Raw genomic sequence first — 26,506 nt, forward strand, 5'->3', positions numbered from 1 at the left:
TTAACACAGTTTGTCCTTTTGTTTTAAAGAGTTCATAATAATTACCTTCCACGTTGTCAAAAACAGCAGGATTTAATTAGAAAATGTCAAGGCTACCATAAAGCAAACGTCTATATTAACAAGTAAATTGATATGACTACAGTGCTGGAAATGTGTACAGGCCAGTGACATGTTGATAACATGCAGCAAGCTATTGTAAGAAAAGTTAAACACTTGATTATGAACAGGCACAGCAGCAATTAACATGGAAGCCTTACAGCTTTGTAGAGATAAGTGATTTGCCTATAGAAAGTATAGCCTATTATCTTAGATTTTTTTTTTTTATTGTTTCAGGATATTTTTTTGGTACACAAATACATTTATTTGCAGGACTCTAGTTTTTTGTTTGGAAATATGACTTAATACCCTAGAAGATTTTGGTTATTTTCTCCACGTGAAACCTTTATACTTCCTATTTTAGATTCTTTAAATAATTAGTAATGTTTTTGGTATTTTAATGATTCTCATTTTTTAAGCTGTGTCTTTTAGGTGTCTTAAATATTGTCACAGAGAACTACACTTAGTCTTTTTCTTCTATTTTATTTTTTTAAAGATTTGTTTATTTGAGAGAAAGAGCGGGAGAGACAGAGAGTGAGAGGGAGAGAGGGAAAGGGAGGGAGAATGTGTGTGTGGCAGGGAAGCGCAGAGGGAGAGAGAAACTTAAGCAGACTCTGCACAGGGTTCAGAGCCAATGCAGGGCTTGATCTCATGGCCCTGAGATCATGACTTGAGCCGAAACCAAGAGTTGGATGCTCAATCTATTGTGCCACCCAGTTGCCCCTCTTTTACTCTAAATTAGTTTTAGAAACTTTTTTATTGTATTACCAAAACTTTCCTCTCAAATTTTTATTAAACTCTGGAATTATCTGATTTATGTCATTTTTATATGGGGGTGAACCAAATAAAAGGGAGAATTTTATAAAACTGAACCCGATAAAACTTATTCTACTAATAATCCAATATTTTTAAAGTAAAATTTTAAAATCCTCATCTTGGAAAACCCTAGTCTTCTAAAATTCTAAAATTCATTGTTATCCTGGGGAAAAGAACCATTCAATCTGATCAGAACAGACTTCAAGTCAGCACCAACTAGGTTAGTGGCTATGTAGGTATGTAAACCTCCTTCTTTTGGGTTCATGTGAAACATGTTTGGTTGTTAGATTTGTAAAACAGAAAATTATTAGATTATTTGCTTATTACTGCAGTGAAGCACATTTAGTGTTCAGAATCACAGAGATTGGAAAATTAGACCTAAATCATAAATCCTACCAAAAATTGGCAGTATTTTCTGCAAAGCACACAGCTTACATTTGAGTTGCTACTAATTATTAAAATAAAACTTTCAGTTCCTTAGATATTGCATTTATATTATGTGAACTTACCAATTAAATCTTACTCTAAAACCTGCTTGTTAAGAAAATATTTAAGTGAATACATGGTGTCCTTGAGGATTTGTTTTTGTCAGCAAAGGGTGAAATAGAGTGTTGTTATTGCCTTTCAATACTGATACAGTGCTCTAAATTCATTTTTGTGCATTATAAAAATGTAATTACAGAACCCAATAAAAGTGCCTCAGCATTCCAAATTTCATTTTAGAAAAACACTTTTAAAAAATGTCATTTAAATGATACCTGGTCAGATGACATTTCCCAGAAATTATTCTTTATTTAGAAACAAAAACAAGACAAAAGCAATTGATTTTAATCCAAAATGTATTTTTTCTTATAAAAGAGGCCGACATACTCACTGTGTCTACTCTACAGAATTTGTCCATTTTATTACACCACGTGTCAATTCAAGTTACCTAGTCACTGCAAAAACTCGTGGCTAATATGTGTAATACAACACAGGAGGAGGTATTGCTCAGTTCAACTACTCTTATATACTTAAAAAAAATACAGAAATGTTTTTGTCCACTTTAACTGTAGTCCAGACATAAAAGTTACATGAAAGTTCTAGAAAATGGAATTATTTTATTTGGTTGCCACAGTACCCTTTGAAGCCAGTTAATTAAAATGCTGAACTTGTACATATTTCCCTTGGTCAGGAGCAGCATTGGTGAAGCTTAAACTTCTTTCTAGAAAGCAATATTTCTCTGCTTTTTTTTTTTTCCAAGCACAGCTGCAGTCTTAAGCTTTTCTTTGAAGTAGGTTTAGTTAGTTTGTTTTTAGGACATATTTGTTGGCACACCTATAACAGTTGCTTTCACTTCCAATGCTGTACTTTTTTCTTTGCCCGTTTCCCAGAGGTTGATTAGAGGAGGATAAAGCTCGCTGAATGTGAAGGTTGGTTTCTGTAAGTAATTCCTCATGTAGCCATGTCCAGCATCACAGTTCATTTCTTGAGAGAGGCAACTGAAAAGACATACCACACCAATAATCCCCAGAAAGCCTCCAAGGCAGGCCATAAAGGTTGTGGTGTTACTCTTTTCATACTCTTTTCGATCAGGGTCCAAAGCTTTTGTGGTGACATTTACACATTGTTTCCTGGTTTTTTGATAGATGGTGGGGATATCAATACAAATTTTGTACTCAGTTGATGGGTTCAGATGAGTAAGATTATATACCTTGACATCAGATGGTATTCGAGCACTTTGGGCAGCATGGGAATTTTCAGTCTTGACAAAAGCTGTCCACTTAACACTGGATTTGAGAATTTTAGAACTTGCTTTCCAAGACACCAGAACTGAATTGGCCTGAACATCTTTTATTTTAATATTTAAGGATTCGTTGTTATCCTGGGGAAAAGAACCATCCACTTTGATCATAACAGACTTCAAGTCAGCACCAACCAGGTTAGTTGCTATACAAGTATATAGACCCCCTTCTGTTGGGGTTATGTCGTTTATATCTAGTGTGCCTTCAGAATGGACGTAGAACTTGTCTTTCAGAGTATTAGGTAAGAGTTTTTGACCAGAAGGTGTTATCCAGTAGATTTCAGGCTGTGGCTCTGCAGTAGCTCTACAATGCAAGGAAACATAGCTCCCAGCTTCTAAATCCAGATTAGAAGGGAAGCTCTCAGGAGCTATAAGAGGGAGACAGATTTCCATCATTTCCCTGAAATGCACCTGCCGAACATTTTGTCCTTGGAATTCAGGGGGGTCCACGCAAAATAGTGAGTCTGGCTCCATAAATCGAATGTTGGTTTTGTTCATATTAATCCAACGGATGACACAATCACACCTGATTGGATTGCTGTGTATGCTGATCTCCTTGAGGTTTGGCAAAGACTCAATTGTTCCACGGTACAGGGCACTAAGGGCATTGCTGTTGAGCATGAGTGATTCCAGCTTGGGTAGTCTGAAAAATGCATTTGGGTGAATGTAAGACAACCGTGGGTTGTTTGTAGCTTCTATTTTTCTCAAATCTGGCAGGTTATCCACAGCAAGACTGTCGATGGAAATCAGCTCAGGCATATTATTTATTCCCAACTCTTTTAAGTGTAGCATATTGCTGAAATCACCTCTCCGTATTCTATTAATGGGATTTTTATTTAGATCCAAGAATTTGAGGTTTATAGCTTTTTGGAGAGCAACATGGGGCACTTTAATAAGCCTGTTGTCATAAAAAGAGATGCTTTCTAAGTTTTCAAGTCCAACCAAGGCATTATCTGGTATTTCCGTGAGGTTTATACCAGCTATAACCAGGCTGCGGAGATTGATAAGCGGCTTAAAGTTCATGTCTTTGATTCTGATGATTGGATTTTCCCCAATCATCAGAATCTCCAGATTGGGAAGAGCGTCAAACCACTTACTGTTGATCATCTGCAATCTATTTGAATTGAGATGAAGTCGGAGAAGATTATGTAGGCCAATAAAGGCTCCGGGTGAAATTGTAGAAAGCAAGTTGTGATTAATATAGAGTTCTTGTAAGTTGCTCAGTCCAGACAGACATTTTTCAGGCAGCTCAGTTAGTTTGTTTTCCTCTAAATACACAGAAAGAAGCTGAGGCATCTTTTTTACATTAATATTGGTGACTGAAGATAAATTGTTTTGAGATAAGTCCAGGCCGGTGAGGTTTACTGGAAAGTCTATGGAGTATTCAATTTTTGCAATATTGTTAGTCTGTAGGAGCAGAATCTGTGTGTCAGCAGGCAATCTGGCTGGGAAATTTAAAAGACCTAAATCATTACAGTCCACTGTAGATGCTTCCATATAAATGGATCTGGGTGTAAACCAAGGCCTGATTTCACATGTACATAATTGTGGGCAATCCGCTTTTTTATCTACAGCTTGTACTAGTGTAGTGATAGCTAGGCCAAGTAGCACATGAATTCGGAGTGGCATGTCCTTCATCTTAGCTTTCTTCTTCAGAAATTTAATGGGCCCTTAAGGATTCCACAGTCACTGCTAGGAAGTTCAGTAAGAGTTGATTGATAAGGAAAATAGTTGCATTTGTCAAATGATGAATGCCATAAAACTGCAAGGTTTTTCTTCATGGAAATAAGTGCAGGTGCCACAATTGTCTTGTCCAGAAATGTCACGCATATTGGAACAAAGATCACTATCTCCTTTATGATAGAATACTGATACACTTTTTGAAGATGGGTTATGTATAGATGGTCCCAGGAAATTGAGCAATTCATTTATTTAGGAGTGTAATATTCAAATCCCATGCTTGTTCAGTACTTGCAGGAATAACAGCATGGTGCTGACTACAATAAAATGGAACAGAAAAGAAAAAAGAGAAGAAGAATTAGTCCAAAAGAAAAAAAAATACCATCAGTAAATATCCATTAAGTAACTATCATTATCTTACATATAATATTGTTCCGAGTTTATAATTAATTCAATACATTTTGATGACTCTGTTCTTGTGACTTTCCTTGGCCAGCACATTGGACAGGCTGAGACATGTAATCTTTAGAAGGCTGGTGTTATATTAAGCATAATGAATATGCTTCCAGAATTTTTCTGTTATTTCCAATCTTTACTTGTTTGTACGTGGTCATTTTGTTTATTATATTTGTCATTCTCTTTGACAATTAGTTATAGTGAAAAAGAGGAAAAACCTTTCAATGATGATGGCTTGCTTTTTTCTCTTAGAGAAGAAAAATTAGATGCTTATAAGTAAATAATACTGTTCAGTTACAGTCAAATCATTTAGCCTGTGGTTCCTCAGGTTCCCAGGAGACAACATTTAGAAACAAATTCATGTTCATGAAATGAACTAGAAGTAGTGTAGAAGTATTTAGCTGGATTTCCCATTTTCACTCATGTTTCTTTCCATAGTCTCCTTTGTATAAAGTGACTTGAATTTTCCAGTATTTGGAAGAGATTGTCTCTTCCATAGATGTGCCTGTATATTGTCATTCTTTAATGAAATTCAGATTAATGTTTGACTGTTTTATTTTTCCCTGACAATAACTTACATTCCATTAGTCACTAACGGTGAAAAAGTAACTTTATTACATCAGTAAAACAGGCACTTAAGTATTCCGTCTTTTAAATGGATACTGATGTCTTTATCACATAAAAATAAGCAATCCAAAATCAAGTTGCAGTTTCGATATGTGTTGTATTTTAAAATACCACACTACTTTTAGATGTATACTCCATCAGTTGGACTGCTAGTGAGCTCTTCCTGCAAATGTCCAGGGAAGCTGGAGCAGGCCTGGACTTTTCATTCTGGGACTTTTTGCCTACAAGCAATAGTGATCTGCTGAATGATCATTTTGTAAATACTGTTGACTTGTTCTAAGATAGGATGGGTGTTTCAAGGACAGGGACAAATATATTTGGAGAAATAGTCTCTACAGAGAAAGAGAAACATTTTTTTAAGAAAAAAATTGTTTTTCAAAATCATAAATTTACAGCTCAAAGTCACACTTAATTTTCCTCATATCCTTTAAGAGATGTGATTTTTTTTTAAGGTTTTATTTTGAAATAATCTCCACACTCAACATGGGGCTCAAACTCATAAACCCAAGATCAAGAGTCACATGTTCTACTGACTTAGCCAGCCAGGTGCCCTGGGACTTGATTTTATCTAAAATCTGGATCATGAAGTTCAGATAACTACTAATCATCTTGAATTAAAAGTGTCTTTGCTTTTCTTTTTTCATTACTTCATCTGTTTGCAGATCTAAAATTCCACTTTTAATTAAAATGTTTTAATTTTTAATTGATGTATAGTTGACATACAATATTATATTCACTTTGGGCATACAGCATAGCGATTCAACAATTATACACATAACAAAATGCTCACCACCATAAGTGTAGTTACCATCTGTTGCCATACTCGGTTATTACAATATTACTGACTACATTCCTTATGCTGAACTTTTCATCTCTGTGCCATATTTATTTTATAACTGGAGGTTTGTACCTCTTAATCCCTTTCACTTATTTCACCCATCTCCCCACTCTCTTCCCCTCTGGCAACCACCGGTGTATTCCCTGTACCTATGAGTCTATTTGTGTTTTTTTATTGTTCATTTGTTCTGCTTTTTAGATTCCACATATAAGTGAAATCATATGGTATCTGTCTTTCTCTGTGTGACTTACTTCACTTAGCGTAGTATCTTCGAGGTCTATCCATGTTGTTTGCAAATGGCAAGACTCCATTATTTTTTTTTTTTTTTTATGGCTGAGTCCTTTTCATCGTTGTTTTGTTTTAAACTAGACCTTCTGGCTATTATTCCTAATCTCTTTTAAGCAGACTCTGAATCCCTTGAGGAGAGAATCTAATACAGCTCCTTCTTCACTGAGGATTCCTGATAAATCCTTGGTCCATAGGACCCTCCACAGTCCTCAGTCTCTCTTCTCTTTCTGTATGTTTCTCCTCATCTTCTGCCATTCTGCATGCAGCCTCCCCTCGGTCGGCAGAGCTCTGGGTACCTCATCTTCTCTCTGCCTGGAATTCCTGTTTCTTTGTTGTAAGTTAACTCTTACTGTTTTGTCAAACCTCAGTTCAAGCATCACCTCTCCATGAAGCCTTCTGTATAAGCCCTCCCCTCCAGCTGTTCCTGACTGCCCTCCACAGTGATCCCATGGCCCTAGCACACACCTCTGTCAAAATATTTACTTGATTCTCTGCCTCACCAGGTATTCATCTCCTTGAGATCCTGAGGCCTGCCTGCCTTTCCATTCCCAGCTCCTGGGCATGGTAATTAGAATGTAGTAGATACTCCACAGATGTTTTGAATGAAAGGATAAATGAATTATATTAATAAATGTATATATTCATCTTCTCTACATATAATTTAAGCAATTCAATCTGTTTAATTTACTAATTTCAATATTCAGCTGCTTTAACTTGCATGAATCTATTATACAGAATGCATGTTGCCTATATTACTAAAATCCAAAGACTGAATTTGAGTATAATCCAAAGGAACATTAGACTTTAAAGAAAAGTCAATCTAATATTATGTCTGCAGTTTATTCCGTAATTTATTCAGTCAACATTTAATGAGTACCTTCTGTGTTCCAGCTACTGAGTTAATAGCTAGAGGATAAAAAAATGACTGGACATGTTCTCTTCCCTCCTTAAGTTTTCAGTCAGAAGGGGGAAGCACAAGTCAACAGATGGTTACAATTCACTGTACAGCTGATATGGGAGCACATAGGAAGGATACCTGAATACAACTAAAATAGAAATCTACTTCCTCTTTCTTCCAAAAATGAAGAAACAGCCTAAGGTACAAAGTACGAAAGATATTTCTGCATGTTCCCATAAATCAGTCATTTGAGAACTAAGAAAGCATAACCTCTGCCAGTTAATCAGTTAAATTGTCTTTCTCCAGTTGAGCAGAGAGGACTATGTCCTTACGTTAACTAAAGGATTAGAAATACTTAAGATGGAACCTTCTTTGGGGGACATTAACCTAATAATGCCACTTTTTAATTGGAAATTATTCTTTTCTTTTCTCAAATTTATATCTTTGTTTAATTAGAAACTCTTTTCTGACCTCATTTCATTATTTATATAACCATATGCCAGAAACAACCATATTTGAACTAGATTTATTCTGGAAGCTTTTGAAAATAAGGAGAGTTGTGATAGTGAGCAAGTTCAAATTTTCTTTCTCCAGATCTGTAGGAAGAAATTGTCAGTATGAGAAGCACAATGGAGGATGTGGAAATTTTGCCTTCCTTCATTGTAAAATTGATTTTTTTTCTCATGTCTTTGGAAATGATTATGATGCTTTCACTAATGGGCTCTTTGGCGTAGACTGTTCGCAGGATAGTAAGGCAGTAATAGTATCTTATATCTTAGTGCTTTATGGTTTTTAAAGCCTTTTCTTATTCATTGTTTATTTTATGTTAATAATAACCTTCTGTAACTTTAATTCATTTTTTTTTTAAATATAAGGGTGTTTGAGACTCATCAGCCAGAGATCACACAGCTAATAAATGAGGGGTGACAATAGAACCGAGGTTTTGTCTTTAGGCTTAGCATCTCTTTCTAATAATCCACACTGCATACACATGTAGTGATGAGATGAAACAGTTTTAACAAAAGGCTATTGTAGTGACTTTATTTCTCAGCAGAGCTGTCATTACTTTGGTCTTCAGCCTTTCAAGTTTGAAAAATTAACTTTATCAATCTACTGATAGTGGCTAGTGCGTGGTTCACACTAACTGAACTCATGAGGGACAAAATCAAAATGCCAGTATGTTACAATGAGAAATATGACTGTCAGGAGAATACAAACCCCCAAATCTGCTGGTCAATTTTGTTGCTTCATTATAAAAAAAAAATGTAGTTGGAAATACAAATTATGGATCTACAATTTGCTTGTGAACATGGAATCAGAAGCAGGTAAGTCAGGTTGGAGTTCCTAATTACCATAGTCATCAGAAATGATAATTTAACATAACTGCTTTAGTAAAAGACTGTATTATCACAGGAACCGGACCTCGATTCTCATGGCCCTAGGCTTAATCTTAGCCCTCAACCCTGTGCTGGGAGACTTTTGCTGGATTCATTCTTGGTCACCTCTCATCTATGTGTTAATCATTTCTTTATATTTTTTCCCTTTACTGAATATAAAATTGTCAGACATTAGATTATTACTAGACATTAGATTATCAGATTATCCTCTTATCAGATATGAGATTATTCGATTATTACACCTTCCCTAGATTATGAGTTTATTAGGGGCTGTGTTCAACTTACTTTCGATTTGATTATGTTAGCACATTTGATCGGTTGTTTAGTACCTAGCCCAGTACTTCCAGTGTAAGGGTCATTAATCAAATATGTGCAAAACAATAACTCATAAATGTGTCTTTCTATAATTTGTATTAGATGATGGCATATGGAATAGTGATGAAAATGTCTTTTTTTCCTTCCTAAGTAACTACCAATAAGCAAGACAGCCAGAACAGAATAAAGAGAAACAGATACACCCCCAGATTCTTACAGATTTCTTTTCCTATTGTCTGATGGTTAAAAAGTAGAAATATCACAATTGTACTACAAAGCATCCACTAGCAAAACAGAAAATGGTTCACTTTATAGGCAGCAATTTAAAAACATAGCTGTTCTTTAAAGCCACATTTTAGCTTTACTAAGCTGAGAAAACGGTTTCTGCTATTGGCCATTTTGAGATTTGAGCTAAATAATTATAATGGTGGTATTGATTTTAGAGAGATTTTCACTTGTTTTTTATATGCATCTGTATAAAAATTTTTTAAAATATTAAGGTAATTATATCTCTTAAAAATAAATTGACCAATTTAATCCCATTTTCATTTTTTGAGAATTTTAATGCCATAGACCCTCTCACTTATATCCTACCTCTCCCCATCTTTCCCTCTCCCACTTTCCTTTTTGAATGCATTGAAAAAAAATAAACTTTTAAAAAAATATTTCCAAGCTTAGAAAACTTGCATCTCATAATTATTGGTATACTTCCATAATTTCCCATACTCCATCAATATGCTGGGAAATTTTTTCTTCTAAAATAAGAGTGGGAAAATTGCACTTCAGAAAAATCAGTATTTCAGTTTGAGTTTTAAAGGTTTAGGAGGGGGCACCTGGGTGGCTCTGCTGTTAAGTGTCTGCCTTCGGCTCAGGTCATGATCCCAGGGTCCTGGGATCGATCCCTGCATCAAGCCCCACATCAGGCTCCCTGCTCAGCGGGAAGCCTGCTTCTCCCTCTCACACTCCCCTTGCTTGTGTTCCCTCTCTCGCTGTCTCTGTCTGTCAAATAAATAAATAATAAATAAATAAAATCTTTAGTTAAAAAAAAAAAAGGGTTTTAGGACCTTTGCTTGTTCTGGAGCCTAGCATAGGGACTGGAACATAAGTCTTCAATAAATATTATATTATGGATGGGTGGATGTAAAGTAGATAACATGTAGGCAAAGTAGCTTACTTTTTTTCCTTAAAATATGGTAAATAATTGAGGCACCTGGGTGGCTCAGTTGATAAAGTGTCTGCCTTCGGCTCCGGTAATGATCCTGGGGTCCTGGAATTGAGCCCTGCATCAGTCTCTCTGCTCAGGGGGAAGTCTGCTTCTCCCTCTCCTTCTGCTCCTCCCCACTGCTCATGCTCTCTCTCAAATAAATAAAAAATCTTAAAAAAATATAGTAAATAAGCCATACAAACTATTGTTACTGACAGTGTATATTGTTACTAACATTGTATACATTGTCATTAACTGATTCCTCTTTTTTAGGGTGAACATTCATGTGTATGGTCCTATTCTTAGCAGCTAAGAACCCAACTCATAATTAACAATTTTCTTTTCGGTTTTTTTTTTATGTAAAGCTATTTTGGAAGGTCATTTTTGTACCTTCTTTTAGTTTTAAAAGCACCTGAACCTTTATTATATATTAAAGCAAAATAAATTATAATTGAATATTATAAAAGTTCAGAAGATAATGACACGTCACCAGGAATGAAAACTGACATCTCAGGGAAATGTATTATATAAAGGCTCTTTTAAATGACTTGAATGAATGAGTCCTACAAGTTCAACGTCAGCCCTCATTAGAGCTTATCATTTATCTACTCTTTCATTTATTCTTCCATTCGTCTTTCCCTAAATATTTGCTGAGGGCCTACTGCATCTATCACTGTGCTTTCATTTGTAATCTCATAAGATTTGTAAAAACTTTAAAGATTATTTTTCATCGACAGAATATAATATGACAGTTAAGGCTTTTGTGTGTGGGGGATGGTGGTGGTACAGAAGACCTTTTAAAAAAAGTTTTAAAAGCATTTTAGGATGTGGAATTTTCATTCAACATAGTCCTTTGTGCTTTTTGAATTTTTTTTTTTCACAGTATCTTTCATTTTTCTTATTGGATCCCCCAGGTAGATTTTGCCTGATGTAGAGTCAAAGTCCTAAAACATTTTATGTTTCAAATTATACATACAGTAAAAAAAAAACTATCTATCTATCTATATATATATATATGTATACACACACACACACACACACACACAAATATATATACACACATATATATATATATATAAAAGTGGCCAGCAGGGGCGCCTGGGTGGCACAGCGGTTAAGCGCCTGCCTTCGGCTCAGGGCGTGATCCCGGTGTTATGGGATCGAGCCCCACATCAGGCTCCTCCGCTATGAGCCTGCTTGTTCCTCTCCCACTCCCCCTGCTTGTGTTCCCTCTCTCGCTGGCTGTCTCTATCTCTGTCGAATAAATAAATAAAATCTTAAAAAAAAAAAAAAAAAAAGTGGCCAGCAGCATGAAACTTGACAGTTTAGGGTATTGAGAGAAAGAAATTTTAGGACTTCCCAAATCTTACAATATTTTTAATAACCTGTGGATACTCATTATAACTTGAGATTGCTTGAATCTAAAAATAGAAATTGTTTCTAGACATAATTATATGTGGAAACTTATAGGGCAAAAGCTTCCTTTTCCTAGGTCAAAAGTTCTTTATTCCTTAGCTTCATCTGTTTTTCATCACATAACAAACATTATTGAACAACCACGTTTTGGCAGGCACTGTCGTAGGTGCTGGAGAGTTAGCAATAAATCAGATGCAATGTCTACTCACCAGGTTCGCAGTTATCGAAGGTGTGGCTGGCAAAGGATGCCATGCAACAGATTTGACACAATAAAAGTATATGCACTTCTCTGCGGACATAGCAAGGAGAGGATGCTTAGCTCTGGCCATCCCACAGAATCAGTCTGAATGTTCTGTGTTTTGTCATGATGCTGATTTAAAAAATCAACTGAGGTATACTGGGGGAAGACGGGGGGAGAAGATTTAAAATCCACTATCTTTCAGATGAATTTTTACAATGCTAAGCTTAAGAACAAAGTGTGCCTTCTTCCCTGTACCTCATTATGTGTATTATAAAGACTACAGAGTCTGAAGAAGAGAAACATTTGGATATTTAAGTTCAAAAATTGGTGAAGATAGGAAGTTGCCATGGCTACATTAAAGCCCAGTTTTTCCTTTTCTTCTATTGCAAATTGCTAGCTAAGTTCATTTGTGTAAGGAACTTAAATTCTATTTTCCCATTATCTGACTTTATATTCCTTTGTTGTAAGACTCAATCTTTCTTCAATTCTAATTGAAGGTTCCATATCTCAAAGATGTTGTTGAATTATACTAAATGCATTCCTATAAAAGGGTATTCATTTTTCCTTGAGAAATATTTATTTTCTGGTTTTTCAAAACTAATTAATTGTTTGAATTTGTAGGTCAACTTCCAGGAAGTAGATAATGTTAACTAGAATAGTTTAAGGAATGTTATCTTATAGTATTTATCTGTTAATAAAAAATCGATATAGAGAAAGAAAATTTGCTTTATGATATGAAACATGGGTCAGGTTTACTGGATGATTTTATAATTGTGGATAGGACATCTTACTTTCCTGTACCTCAAGTTATGGATCATTAAAGTTTAGACGTTGGTTATATGATAGTTAAGGTTCCTTCCCATCCTAAAAGGTGTATACTTCTCTGTGAACATGAAAGGTTTTAAAAAAGATGTCTAAAAATAGTTGTGGGTAAACTGAGTTACTCAGCTTAAACCTTTGTATTTAACTGATTGCAAGTTTACATTCAGTACTCTAGGCCTATGTCATTAACGCATTAGGGTCAGTGAACTTTAGTTATGAGGTTTGTAAACTCTGTCAGATTAATTACCTGGAGTTATTCCTATTTCATTTCATGTTTATATCTACACAGTAGTAAATGAAGAAGAGAGTTGCTTTAGTCATCAAATTAAGGCACACTACCCACTGGGTAAGTAAATTGCCTGGATTAGGTCCCTTGATTGAAAAATGAGTTGTCAGTAACTATTAATATTGACATATATACAGTATAACCATTATGATTATTTGCTAAACTGAAAGCTAGGGATTTTTTAAAAAATATCATTTATTTGAGAGTGAGAAAGAGAGAGAGAGAGAGACAGCGCAAGCACAAACTGGGGGAGGGGAAGTGGGAGAGGGAGAAGCAGACCCCCACTGATCAGAGAGCCCCATGAGGGGCTCGATGTGGAGCAGGATCCCCCGACCCCAGTCATGACCTGAGCCAGAGGCAGATGCGACTGAGCGACTGAGCCACCCAGGCACCCGGAAAGATAGGAATTTTTGAAACTATTGAAGTTTCAGCCACTTGGATATATTTGGTATCATATAAAATCAGCATATTTTTGGTGTAGTAAATTCTTAGGTAGAAATGGGTATGGAGAGCCGTTGGTTCTCAACCTCATTTTGATTGTGAAACCCTTTGTTCTCATAAGGTCTTACTTGTATTTACATTAATTCAACATAGGTAAGATCTATTCTGGTTAGCACAGAAGGTAGGGTGGTGTTGGAGAGTGTGGGAAGGCAGACATCTGGAAAGATCTAGATGGTACCCAGGTTGGCTTTCCTGCCCATGGCATCTGATCCTGAAAGGGCTCCAAAGACCTCACTTTCTGAACCATCCATCCTCTCTTAGAAATAAAGTAGCAGAGGCTCTCAGAGGTGAAATGACTCATGCAAAGGTGGCTTAGTCTAAAGGACTATTGAAAATTTGGAGAGACTTCAGGCATTCGTTCTAGTGTAAATTCCCCCACCATCATCTCAGTCTATAGGCCTGCCACAGTTAGGTCTATTTCCCTGGGCTCTGACCAAATCCAAATTGGCTTCTCTTCTTGCAAGGTGGGAAGAATCCCCGAGTGTGGTGGGATAACACTCAGCCTTCATGGTCAATATTAGCTGCATAGGGACAGAGCAGGGAAAAAGGAAATGCTCAGGAAGAGGGTGCGTATAGTAGTTGCAGTTAATAATGAATACATCAGTGCCACACATGTGCCACTAATCTCACACCTTACATGCATTCTCACAGGTAATCCTCAGGTCCACTCTTTTTGTAGACGCTATTATTATCCTTACTTTATGTATAAGGCCAAAAAGGTTAAATGACTTGCCAGTTCCCTCTCCCTCAGATGTACATTCAAATCCCTTCATTTTTCCTCTGAAACCCAGTCTTAACCTTTAACCTTGTTAAATTAATTAAACAAGAAGGCAGTTAGACTGAAGTGGCCCTTAGGCCAGGGGCCCATGTAAGCAAACCAACATCAAAGCCTGTCAATGCCTCAAGGTTACAAAATTGAAACCAACCAGGAACAGCCAAGTCGGCTTTAAACTAGAGTCAATCAACAATTCTCTGTTTTTGCTCCCACACTTTCTCTATAAAAGTCTCTCTCCGAGTGCCTGTCAGTGGAGACACTTTCAGTAATATTCTTCAGTTTATATTTTAATACTAGCAAACTCTACTTTCTCTCAAATGTTTATTAACATAGCACCCATCATCTTACCATCTTTTCAGAAAGGTGTTTTCTCCCACTAGGTGGGTACACTGGCTTTTGTTATTTGTTTCTCCTCTGATTTAAAAAAAAAAAAGTTTTATGCAAATGAAAATTTGAAGGTAGCAGACTGTCGTAGAAGGGGAGCAGGAAAAAGAAAACCTGTTTTCTGGGTCTAGTTTTGCTGTGCCAGTCAGATAAACCATATTGTTGTCTTAGTTCCTTGCAAAATTTGGGGTTTGAATGAAATTTTCACTATTGTTTCCAAATTGATTATTAACGTTCCGTGAAATCCCATAGAGATCCCCTATACAGTTGCCATTATACAGAAGACTGTTAATCTGAGCAAAATTAGTTTTGTTATTGTACAGAATTTATGTACTGAAATGTAATGAATACCCGCACAGTTAATGGATACTATCCTTGAGACTGATTTCCTTAGATTCTGGCATTTTCAGATTCTCCCATCTGATGTTTTGAGATTCTCAAACTGGCTTAGATTCTCTCCTGTCCTTATGATAGGAGTAGCTATAGGTACAAAGAAAAAAAGAAGAGGGTAGATTTGATATTATTTTATGTCCCTGTCATGTTCAAGACCTTATATTTGAACACAGAGAACATTCCTGCAGATCTTAAGTCGTGTACTATTTCCATCCCTTATGAAATTAAGCTCGGGATGAATTTCTCTTAGAGAAACCAAGAGTAACTTAAATAGCACAAATTCTTTTTTTCTCCCAATCTTAAAATATGCTGTTAGGCAGATTTTGAGGGAGTCTTGGACTTTTTATCTTTTTTTTCTTCTGTTTTCAGATTTGAGGCTTGTGCTATGTGGGGAGATCCATAGGAATAAAGTGAAACAGGGTCAGGATAGTTTTCTTTAAAAAAATAATTCCAAATGTGGCACCCCCAAAGCATGAGATTTGTGGAAGCTAGTTATAGCCTAGCGACAACCGAGAAGGATAATTTTCAGTGCAGAAATTCCTCCTTTACCATTTTCTTTCAGAAAGTGGGGAATGAAATCTGAGTGTCAGAAGTGTTGCATATTGCTGTAGTGATTCCTGTATACTCACAAATTACCAGCTTGTCGTGATACTGTCATTTCTCATTATGAAAAGAATTCTGATTTGTATTTATTTTTAATTATAGTTTTTGCTCAACCGAGCACTTCATTAATAGCATTATATGTGAAGTTGATTTTTGTACATGATTAGCAAAACAAATGATATTTCTAAGCCAGAACTCATCTCTTTATGCTCGTAGTCTATGAGAATCACTTCATATATTGAGGAACTCTATAGTAAAGCATAACAGTACTTCATTCAATATTGTGTGAGAGCCAGTGGATTTTGGTTGCCTGATTTGCTTTTTTAACTTCTTTTTTTATTATTCCCTTGTTATTTAGCATTTGTTTAGCCCGGAGTGTAGGCGTCTTTGGGGAAAAGCACTCACTTATGCATTATCCTTAACATTCACTCATCTTAGACTGTAGTATAATCATCTTGTTTTCCAATTTGGGAAACAGAGTAATGGAAATTTTACTTCAGGTTATAATTGAACTATATAGATCTCTATTTGGGTGATTGACAGTATTTTGGCAGCGGCATACTGAAAGCATGCAGACCCAAGAATAGAGAGGAGACCTTGTGACCTGTGATGACTTCATTTCTAAAGTAAGATGCCCCTTAAGTGCTATAATTACATAATTTTTGTAATACCCTTAAATAAATAAGCTCAAAGCTCTTCCAGTACTTTGCCTGGTGCAAACATAATCTTACTGACAGATAAATTTACATAGAGATTTCATGATCTTTTCAGGTTTTCATCATGTTTGTTTGCATTTCGCACATGTGTCTAACTATGGCATACACATAGGGTGTGAATTTTACTGGGATCAGAAGTAGTCTATGAAAGGATTCTTAGGACATTTACAAATTCATAGAGAATTTGGAGATTTTTTTTATTTGTATCTCAGAAACAACTTATATGGGAAAATAATTATTCTCTTGGCAAAATGTGTGTGTGCACATACATGTCTATATGAAGATCCCTTTAGTTCTGTCCAGAAAATCTTCAGTGTGATTGACTAAACTCTTGTACTAAAGTTTCCCATTTTGTTCCAGTTTTTATTTCTATCGGTAGGTATTTAGGGTCATTGATTTCACTAGGCATGAATTTGTATTTAAAAATATCACATGAGTGAAGAGGAAAACTCTTCCTACATAAGCTTTCCTTTTTTCCTTGATACTTTTGATTTCAAAAAGCTCATTCTTATTGGTAGGTTCCAGTTTATTTGGGAAGCCAGTGCAGTGGGATGATTTGTATATGATGCCTCCTTTTATCTTCAGAGACATTTCCAGCTACACTTGGATTTAGTTTCGCTAGCAATCCCCTGATTGAATGACAACAAATAATCACAGTACTGCCTTATAGTACAATGGCTTGGAAAATACATGTCTCATGGAGACATCAATTATCCTACATTTCAGATGAAAGCGTTTGGGGTAATTATGCAGATAATTCAAGCAATTTTTAAATCATTTCCTTCTTCATTAGAAGATAGCCAAATACCCTAACCTAAGTCTTTGAGGTCTCCATTCTTTGAGTCACCTGAAGACTGTCCATCTCCCTGGTGTGGTTAAAAGAAAATAAATAAGCAGTGATTCCAGCTTGAGTTGATTCTACCTTGTGTTTCTGACCTTACAAGTATTGCTCTCCCTAGGTCTTACATGGGAGAGCACATCATGGGTATATATGTGTCCCCCCACCTCTCCAAAAAAACAAGAAAAATAGTTTCTTCTATATTGTTGCCGCAAATAAATGCTTTTATACCAATCTCAGAAAGGATGGCTTTTAAAGCAGAGATATGTTGCAAAAGGATGGTAGCAAAAGGTCTTCATCATATCTGTGCTCCTTGATTAGTTCAGTTTGAAAGAACAGAAAGTCATTGGTCTGTAAAGAAGATGAGAAAGCCTCTGGACAAAAATCCCAAGATGTACTACAGGTAGAAAATGAAGAATATTTAGCTGCAATCTGATTAAAGAAAACTCAAAATTACATTCCGCAGAAGAATGTTCCTCTGACAAAAACTCAGGGCAGAGAGTCTCTGGGCAGTTTAGTTTCTGCTTTGCCTATGATAAAATATTGTTTTTTTCTTTGCTACTAAACATAACAGCATAAATATCAGTGTGTTTTATACTTTTACTAAGGATTGTGAAAATAAATTTTGAAAGGAATTGAAATAAAATGAGCTCCCGTGATTGAAAAATTTGTTCAAATGCAGTGAACAAGAGAATAAACCATAGTGCCACATTTCAAGTGTGTCATGGGTCAGCGTGAGGCTGCTATGAATCCAGTGATAGATTATGCTTTTCTGTTACTGTAACTTAGAGCTGATACTACCGACACGGTCTGTATCATTAGTTCCTTATAATGAGCTTGGCATTGTCTATTTTCATTTGAAAAGTGCCAGATTTCCTTCATGCTGTATGATTACCCCCTAACACTCCTGACAAACTGCTTCAAACAACAGGGCCATATTTGCGTCCAGAGCTGTAAGATTTTAAAACAGAATGACAACAAAAACTCCAGTGAAAGCTTGACAAAAATCTTGTTGGATTATGGTTTTGAGTTTTTAAAGTAATCATCTAAGCCAGGTAAGAGGTAGTTTACGTGTCTTTGTGCATGTGCGCGCATCTTTCAGTGAGAGGAAACTCATTATTGGACCAGTCCTGGACTCTTTCCCTAACACGTGTGTTGACAAATGATGAATGGGAGATGACCTGGTGGTACTTTGGAGAAGCCTGAAGGGGCGGACAGAGTTAGTTCTTGACATGCAGTAGGTCAGCGAAGCTTTATGATATGTTTCATGTGTGGAAATAAAAGGTCGTATATGCAAGTTAAAGCTTTGAGTTCCCTTCTTCCTGTCACCTACCTTATAGCCAATTAACTTTACAGGAATATCACAGCAGCTCTTTACGTGGGGTTCATTATGTAGGACCGCCTCATGTAAGACAACCTTGTGAGATTTGGTTCCCCTGCGAGACTCCCTTGAATTCATTAGAAATTATTATTGACACAGGGGATCAAATTAATTCACATTATACCTGCTCATAGTGGGCTTTATAAGTTTCCAGTGATATTTGACCATATCCTCTTTAAGGATTAGGCTACATCTGGGTAATGAATATTTGAGGGAATATGAGATCCCTAAAAACAGTGACATAAAAAAAAGAAATATGTATTGCGGGGTTTAGGTAGTGAATAGAAAGGACTAAAGTTAAATGAGGAAGTAAAAAAGGCAAAATGGCTGTTTCTTTGAAATGGAAAGTAGTACAATTGGTGGTTCCTACCAAATTTTAATTTTGTATTAATGGGCAGTACAGGGCCTTGCTATAAGATGACTTCTTTTGCAACAGCTCCCTCAGGAACAGCTTAAGCAATATGCCAACTTTAAGCTTCTTTTTTTTTGGGGGGGGGGGGCGTTGCATAGGGCTAGAGGACCAGTCATGGAAAAAGAGTTCTAGATCTTAATGAGGACAGAGGGTGCTTTCAAAATAATGTAGATTTGCACCTACTTTATACTTAAAAGCCTGGAATTCATCTCATGTATAGATTAGATGAAAACTAGGTGGAAAACCACCTGTCTGGAAGAATTTCTTAGTGATAAACTCTGTAGATAATTTAAGAATATGTTTCAAAACTATCATTTTAGGCTAAGTAAAGCAAACGGTTTTACAGTATGTTATAGTAGCTTCACAGGATAGGATATAATACATTTTTATTTTTGATTACTGGATTTCAGTTATGAGAAGACATTTTCCCTTCACGCTATTACATGATTCAAAATCTAGACTCCTTTAAATTTGATCTGGGACATTCACCTAGATTTACTATTCTCCTGTGTCCAACCAAAATTACTTTGTGAAATAAAGTTAATTTACCTTTAATTTCTGTTGCAGGAATATTTCATATTGCTCAATGAAAAATTAGTCAACATTGATTTATATTATGGGAACCTTTCTCTGAAGCTGAAGAGTTGTGGGTACTTTATACTTAAATATTATATTCATATTTTACATATTTTCTTCAAGTACAACCATGTAATAAAGTTTAAATCAAACCACTGTGGATTGGAGTTCATGATATAAACTGCAAATAGAATGAGATTTTTTTTCTGATTTCTGTTCATTGTAACTCATGTTTCTGGTTAGTAAGATATAGGATATCTTTGTGATTATTCCTGGTGTTATATAGATTTTCTTGGAAGGTATAGTTTTGTTTTAGTGAATGAAAACTGTCCTTAATTTAGGAGAATTAAACCATGTCAGGATAATGAAGAATATGGAGTTGAAAAATTTTAGTTTGAGATTTTCTTTAATGACTAATTCCCATTAATTGTCTGGAGAAACATAGATTAGAGAAAAAACATAATTTTCTCAAATGTAGATTTAATTCCAATATCCATAGGCAGTTAGGGTCATCGATGATTTATTTATCCTTGCATTATTTCACTACAGTACTGATCCTAAAAATTCCTTAAGGTCCTTGTCATTTCCATTAGTTTCCTATTTCTGTCGTATAACAATATCAGCAAACAACAAAAACAACAAAAGTAATAGCAGTCATAATGTGCTACCTGGCAAAAATTTAGTTCTGTTTTCATATATGTCCTTATTTGATTCCCACACTAATCCTGTTGGCATGTGCTGCTGTACCCTCTTTACAAGTGATACCTGATTATACACCGCCTTACCAAAAGTACTGCTTCGAGTCACCATCCCCGTTTCATTTTCCTTTCCTACCAGAAATGATTTATTTACTTTTGGTTTATTGCCTGCCTCGCACCACACCAAACCAATTTTCTAGACAACTTTTCTCAACACTGACAGACTTTTTGGTTTGCTGTGGGTGGAGGCCAGACCTTGGTGGTTGCCAGCTGATAGTGAACAAGTGGAAAGTAGTCATTATCTCAACAGCCTCAAGTTTGTGTCTTTAATGAAGCCCAGTTGGAATCAAGAATCTGTGCTGGAGAAAGATCCTTACAGAAGACACTGCTCCCCTATATATGTTAGGGTGTAAGAAAACACCCTTGATGTAATAAAATTCATATAGACTCTGTTAAAGACAAAAGTTCGTCCAAACCAAAACAATAGCTGCCGTCAGTCAAACCTGGGCAAATATTGTTGGCACTAAGTTTCAGCGGAAGCACCCAGAATTCATGAAGCACACAAAATGAGTAAAATTTACTTGAAAATGTAAGCTCTGTATTACTAGATTCTATGATATTATCAGCGGAGTCAGATGTATATAGGAGGACCCAGAGCTTTGAAATGGACAGCTGAGCGATGGCAAAGAAATCTTTGGGGGTTCATTATGATCCAACGATACTGCTCACTAGATCTGAAAGAACAAACCTATGGTCTTGACATTTAACATGAGCATGGAAAACGTTTATTGAATCTCCTATTTGAGATGAGAACCTCAGGAGCACTACAATTAAAGCATGTGGATTAAAACAATTCCTTTCAGACACAGTGAGATAGAAAATGCTTCCTGTGAACCTTTTTATTCGTTGCTTTGTGTTCGGTCACCTCTTCTTGAACATGCTTATTTTAGTTTTTTAATGCAGAGAAATGGGTTTAGTGTAAGTGTACAAAGAACAACAAAGACGTTTTGTGTGTGACAAAGGGCCCCGAGGGCTGAAACTGCCCCTATTCCCCTGTGACTGATCAGTTGAGTGTAAACTATTTATAACCGAATGTTGTCAGAAGTTTCTCCCGGATGGAGGACTGCGACGGGAGGCGGTTTGATAGGCCCCCATAATTCAAGTATCAGACTTTAAATACAAACTCCCCTTATTCTGAGCCTGAGAAGAAAGGAAGGAAGAGATGGAGGGAGGGTAGGGAAGAATAGAGAAAGGGGGAAGGAAAACGGGAGGGAGAGCGGGAGGGAGGGGATCTCTGAATCTCCACCAGCCTCTCTTTCACTTTCGAAGGAGAGAAACTCTAAGTATTGTCTATTCATGAGCATCTGCAAATCACATTGCGGCTTAACTGTCTCTTCCCTGATTTAATAGAAACTTTGATTGTTTTCTAGGATTTACATTCAGAGTAATTGTTTTTGCATTTTAATATAGTAAGAAGTAGATTGCATAAATGCATAACATATTAGAAATGCTATTAAGCAAATGATTCTATGTGGTACTGTTGAATGAATGTTTTCCTTTTCTCTTCTGAACAAAACACAAATTTCTCCAATTATTTTTAAATTGATTGTTCTCTATTGTTGCCCAAGGAAAAGTGAAAAAAAAAATCTATTTGTGTGTTCATTCCATTTCGTTGGTATGATTAAATGGAGCAGCAGAAGACTGATACAGCGTACAGTCAGGTACTTTTCCCTCCAAGATCTGTAAAGGGCACTTTTATCTGCATTCTGCATATGGAGTATTTTCACACACTGAGGTTTCAGTTCCTCCTACCTTATTACTTACATTATAAATCCCTAGTATCTTTTAGTAGCCATGCCTCACCAACCTTTGCCTTGTTTGAGTTCCTGCCTCAGAATAGTGAGTCCTTTAGTCAAGCCTGGGCTGGTGAGAAACTCAAGAGGGTTTTCACGTGGCATTCGTGGTGATGGTGGAGGACATATCTGTTCGTTTTTTAAGTGGACCATTTTTCTTTTTCAAACTCTCTGAACTTCCAGAGAGAAGAGACTTCTATTGTTTCAAGAGCTGATAACTGAGCCCTTGTAACTCGTTGACCTTCCCACATCAGACCACTATCTGGGGAGTTTGAAAAGTTATCTAACTTGCCATTAGATATGGAGAACAATGACTAGAGCTTTTATTGTTCCATTTTCAGGGCCTTAAACGTTCTACATATTTGCCTTCACTCTCTTAGGTCCCAGGGGAGAAGTAAGTAGGTAAGGGATGACTATTCTTCTTCCCATTTTCTTCCGTGGGGAGGCGTTAGTTTGCGAGCTCCACGGTGCACAGATGTTGGTAACCTGATGTGTTCTAAGATCCCATGTAGCATCTTTGTGAACAGACTATGTTATGTGTTACTGGGAGATTAAGAATGTGCTTCCATGAAAATTAATGATCTTTTCTTTGCACCTTGCTCTTGTTTTTGGTTCAGAAAAATGCGCTTGCCTTGCTGAGCTCTTAGTGTATTCCTCGGCGTATCATGCATGAATTTGATACATACATCAGTAGAGTTAAATTGGCTAAGAGAGCTGCTGATGATAAAAGTGGGAATGCTGTATATGACAATGGCCCTATCACATTCATGTGACTCAGGCAATCTGTATCTATCTCCTTTATATTTCTATGGATTTTTTTTCTTTCCTACTTGCATAAATTGGTAGTATACATGATAAAAAAATGCAAATGACAGAAAGCAAGCCCATTTTTAAAGCTATGAAAAAATAAATCTACTGTCAGGAGATTTGTTCTCTTGGGGTAGGAGGAACAATAAAAAGGCATGCTGTATTTGTGTCTTAAAAAGGTACTTTGAGGTTTTCGTTTTGTTTTGTTTTTTCCTTCTAGGAAGCTAAATAGCACATGACAGTTGCCACAGCAACCCATTTTTGTGATTTGCAGAATAGGGGAGCAAACCAGATGTAAATTGTCAGTCAATAGGTGTCTGTTGTCATAGAAGATGGGAACATATGCAGTCTTATTTGGTCAATTTATGTGCTTTTGTGGTGTTTTGTTCTCATCTGCTCCTATCTACATGCTGTCATGAATTAGCATTCCATTCTCTGGCTGCATAATTTCTGAGTTTTATATATGACGTTAAGTGGAATAACTAGATGTCAGATTCGTAGAAGGTTGTTTGTTGCAAAATGAAGGTTATTTGACATCTGTTTTGTCATTTTTCAACATATTGACACTTGGATTCTTTGGTTTATCTCAGGGAGAGGAATCAAATTACTCTTAAAGGGCACTTTAAAAGGTTTTGTGAGTATTTTATTTGGAAATACAAATTTCTTTATAAATTTTCAATCTACAGAAGTGAGTACATTTCTGTTTTCATGATTCCTTTGATGTGGCAATAGAAATCATTCTGCACTGGGAGCTCTTGAAAGTCTATGGTCAAGCTTTTGTCTCTGTGTTATGGCAAGTGGATCCATACTTTGCATCCAGCTCACTTCTAACTGCTATTGTACCTGCAACTCCTTTTCCCCTCCCTTTATTTTTCCTCCTCTCATGCATATAAGACTATCCCCTTTCCTCTGATTGCTTTTCCTTTTCTCCCTGTTGTTCCAGAAGTCATGACTCTCTTGTCCCAGATTTGCTTCTGCTTCCAATGGAACGAGAGCCTGGGTATTTGTGTGCATATTTTTAATTAATGAATAGTGCAGCTTACAATTTACCAGAATACATTGATGTCACTTCCCCAGCTTCCCCTTGGCAAGTTCTCCACATTTTCCATCCCTACTAACAACCCTCCTTTCCCCCACATCTGAAAATCTTTCTTTAGCATGTGTTCCAAAAAGCCAAACCCCCAAAGACTAGGTAAAGGGATTAATGATGAGGCTATTCTATTACTTAGCACCATTTTCAACTATTGCTGGCAACCATACTTAATACTTTCATGTATAGTATCTCCTCTTCCCTTTTTAAACTGAGAGCAGCAGTGATTGAAGTGATGGTGTTAGTTACTCAACTGACAGCATAATGATACTCAAAATATATAAACTGGGAGCACTAGCAGCAGATGTGAGAACATTTCTAGAATGAAAGTTTGTATTTGGTAAGCCTAACGCAGATGACAAAAGACACGTTCATTCTCTAGAATAATACTGAACGGTGGCTTACAGAGCTATACATTTATGGGGCAGCAGGACATGGAGGGAGGGAGAGCGAGAATTGTATGACTTCTGTCCTCTCTACTGGGGTTCCATCCTTTCCAACTCCGTAAAACCAGCCAGAGCTGTGAAAAATGAAGGCATGAATGAAGGAAGGAAAGAAGGAATTCCTTAACAGTAGGAGTCATTTTTCTAGCAAGGTTGACTTTCGGAAATGTTGCCTGAGTATAAGCCCAAACCCAGAGATATGAGTGGTGTTATACTTGAAAACTGAAAATGAAAATATAGCCTTTCCTCCAAAGTGGTATCATAGGAATATCACTTTTCACTATTCCCACTTTGCCCCACACTTAACTGTAAGTTATCTTAAGTATTCAATGCAAATGCTTCATCTGGTTCTCCTGCTCTCTGATTCTTAAAATGGCGGTCAATAGATTCAGCCTAGTAATGAAAAGATCAGACATGGACTCTAATTCTTTCTCTTTCTCTGACATTGATTCTTTATCTATTAAAAGATGGGTGATAACAGTATCTGCACAGAGAGATATCATGAAAATTAAAACAAATAATGCGTTAAAAATTCTTAGTATAAAAATTATTTTTACTGCATCAGGAACATAGAAAGTAATCACTAAATGTTAACCGCTACCCAATTAATAATAGTCATAGTAATGGTTATAGATTATTAGAATTTATTGTGACTTAGACTGATTTTGGAGGTGGAGATGTGAGAACAGGAGAAATGGCAGAGCAAAATAGAGCCCCTTGAATGGTATTTGACTTTAATTTCCATTAAAGATTGCAGAACTTTATTGGCCAGTGGATTTCTTTCCAGTGTTTCCTATAAAAATAACTCTTAAAAGACACCACAATACTTGTCATCTCAGTTATATGGCATGTCTTAGAAGAAATATTATTGGAGACCAGGTACAAGTAAATGTGTCTAGACTTAACTGAAATGTTTTTAAATGGTAAGAAACTATTAACAGTTGGCAAAATGTTTTAAGTCCAGTATTTGTGTGTGTGCGTGCATGCTTGTATTAAGATGGCATTGGAATAGATAGAGAAATACAGTTGCTCACTAAATCTACAGAAATGCTAATACAGCTTTTCTGAGATGATAGAATAGGCCAATTGTCATTTCTTAAGATGTGGTTACATTTTGGGGGAAACAACCCCAAATTGTTAAAATTTAACTTAAACATCCTTCATTTGCATTCACAAGAAGGAATTTTCACATGAGAGAAAAATGAGAGCTATCTCTATGAAATCACCATAATAAATGGACATAGTGGTATTGAAGAAGATCATGTTATTGTCAGCAATGTAAAAATTGTAATGCAACAACTCAGGGGCTTGAGTGCCTGTTATTCTAGACTATGCATTAGGGTCTTAATAAAAGTTCACAAAAATAACTTGGCAATGAGATTCATAATTTCAAAGATTGTAGTTATTTTGTGTGTGTTATAAAGTTTCTTAGGGCCCAATCAAAGAGGATTAGAGTGGAATAGTCTCATAGCCTTTTACATTTGAGATGGAATGTCCAAGAAGAGAAGAAATTTCTAATGGAGTAGCACAAAGAACTGGGATCGTTCTATTTCTGTTTTGGATAAATATGAAACTTTTTGTGTAGTTGCCATTTTTTGTGTGTTTTTCATTTTAAGAATTTCTCTGTCTCTTTCTTTTTCCCATGACTTAAAAGGGAAACAAAACAACTCTTCAGCTACAGTGGCTTTAGGGTACATAGTCAAAACCCCAGTCCCAAATACTTCACATGCGTGATGCTGAGCAGCAACAAAATGCCACTCTAAAGAGGCATCTTGAAAAGTGACTGGAGAATGAATTGGGCTTCTGCGAGACTCCCAACAGCTAAGAGGTTGTACATATATGGACCCTTCACAGAGAAGGCACTGCTGAATTT

General features: G+C 36.3%; 2 protein-coding genes across 3 annotated transcripts in view; one reads left to right on the top strand and one right to left on the bottom strand.

Annotated features, from left to right (window-relative positions):
- Window positions 1–26,506, top strand: part of IMMP2L (inner mitochondrial membrane peptidase subunit 2) — an 845,846-nt gene that overhangs the window by 383,092 nt on the left and 436,248 nt on the right. The window lies entirely within an intron of this gene.
- LRRN3 (leucine rich repeat neuronal 3) lies at window positions 1,806–4,745 on the bottom strand. The gene has a single exon (XM_008686512.2). The coding sequence runs from the start codon at window positions 4,331–4,333 to the stop codon at window positions 2,207–2,209; it is 2,127 nt and encodes a 708-aa protein (XP_008684734.2). The 5' UTR covers window positions 4,334–4,745; the 3' UTR covers window positions 1,806–2,206.

Source organism: Ursus maritimus, unplaced genomic scaffold, assembly GCF_017311325.1.
Source record: "Ursus maritimus isolate PB19 unplaced genomic scaffold, ASM1731132v1 scaffold_3, whole genome shotgun sequence".
Taxonomy (NCBI): Eukaryota; Metazoa; Chordata; class Mammalia; order Carnivora; family Ursidae; genus Ursus; species Ursus maritimus.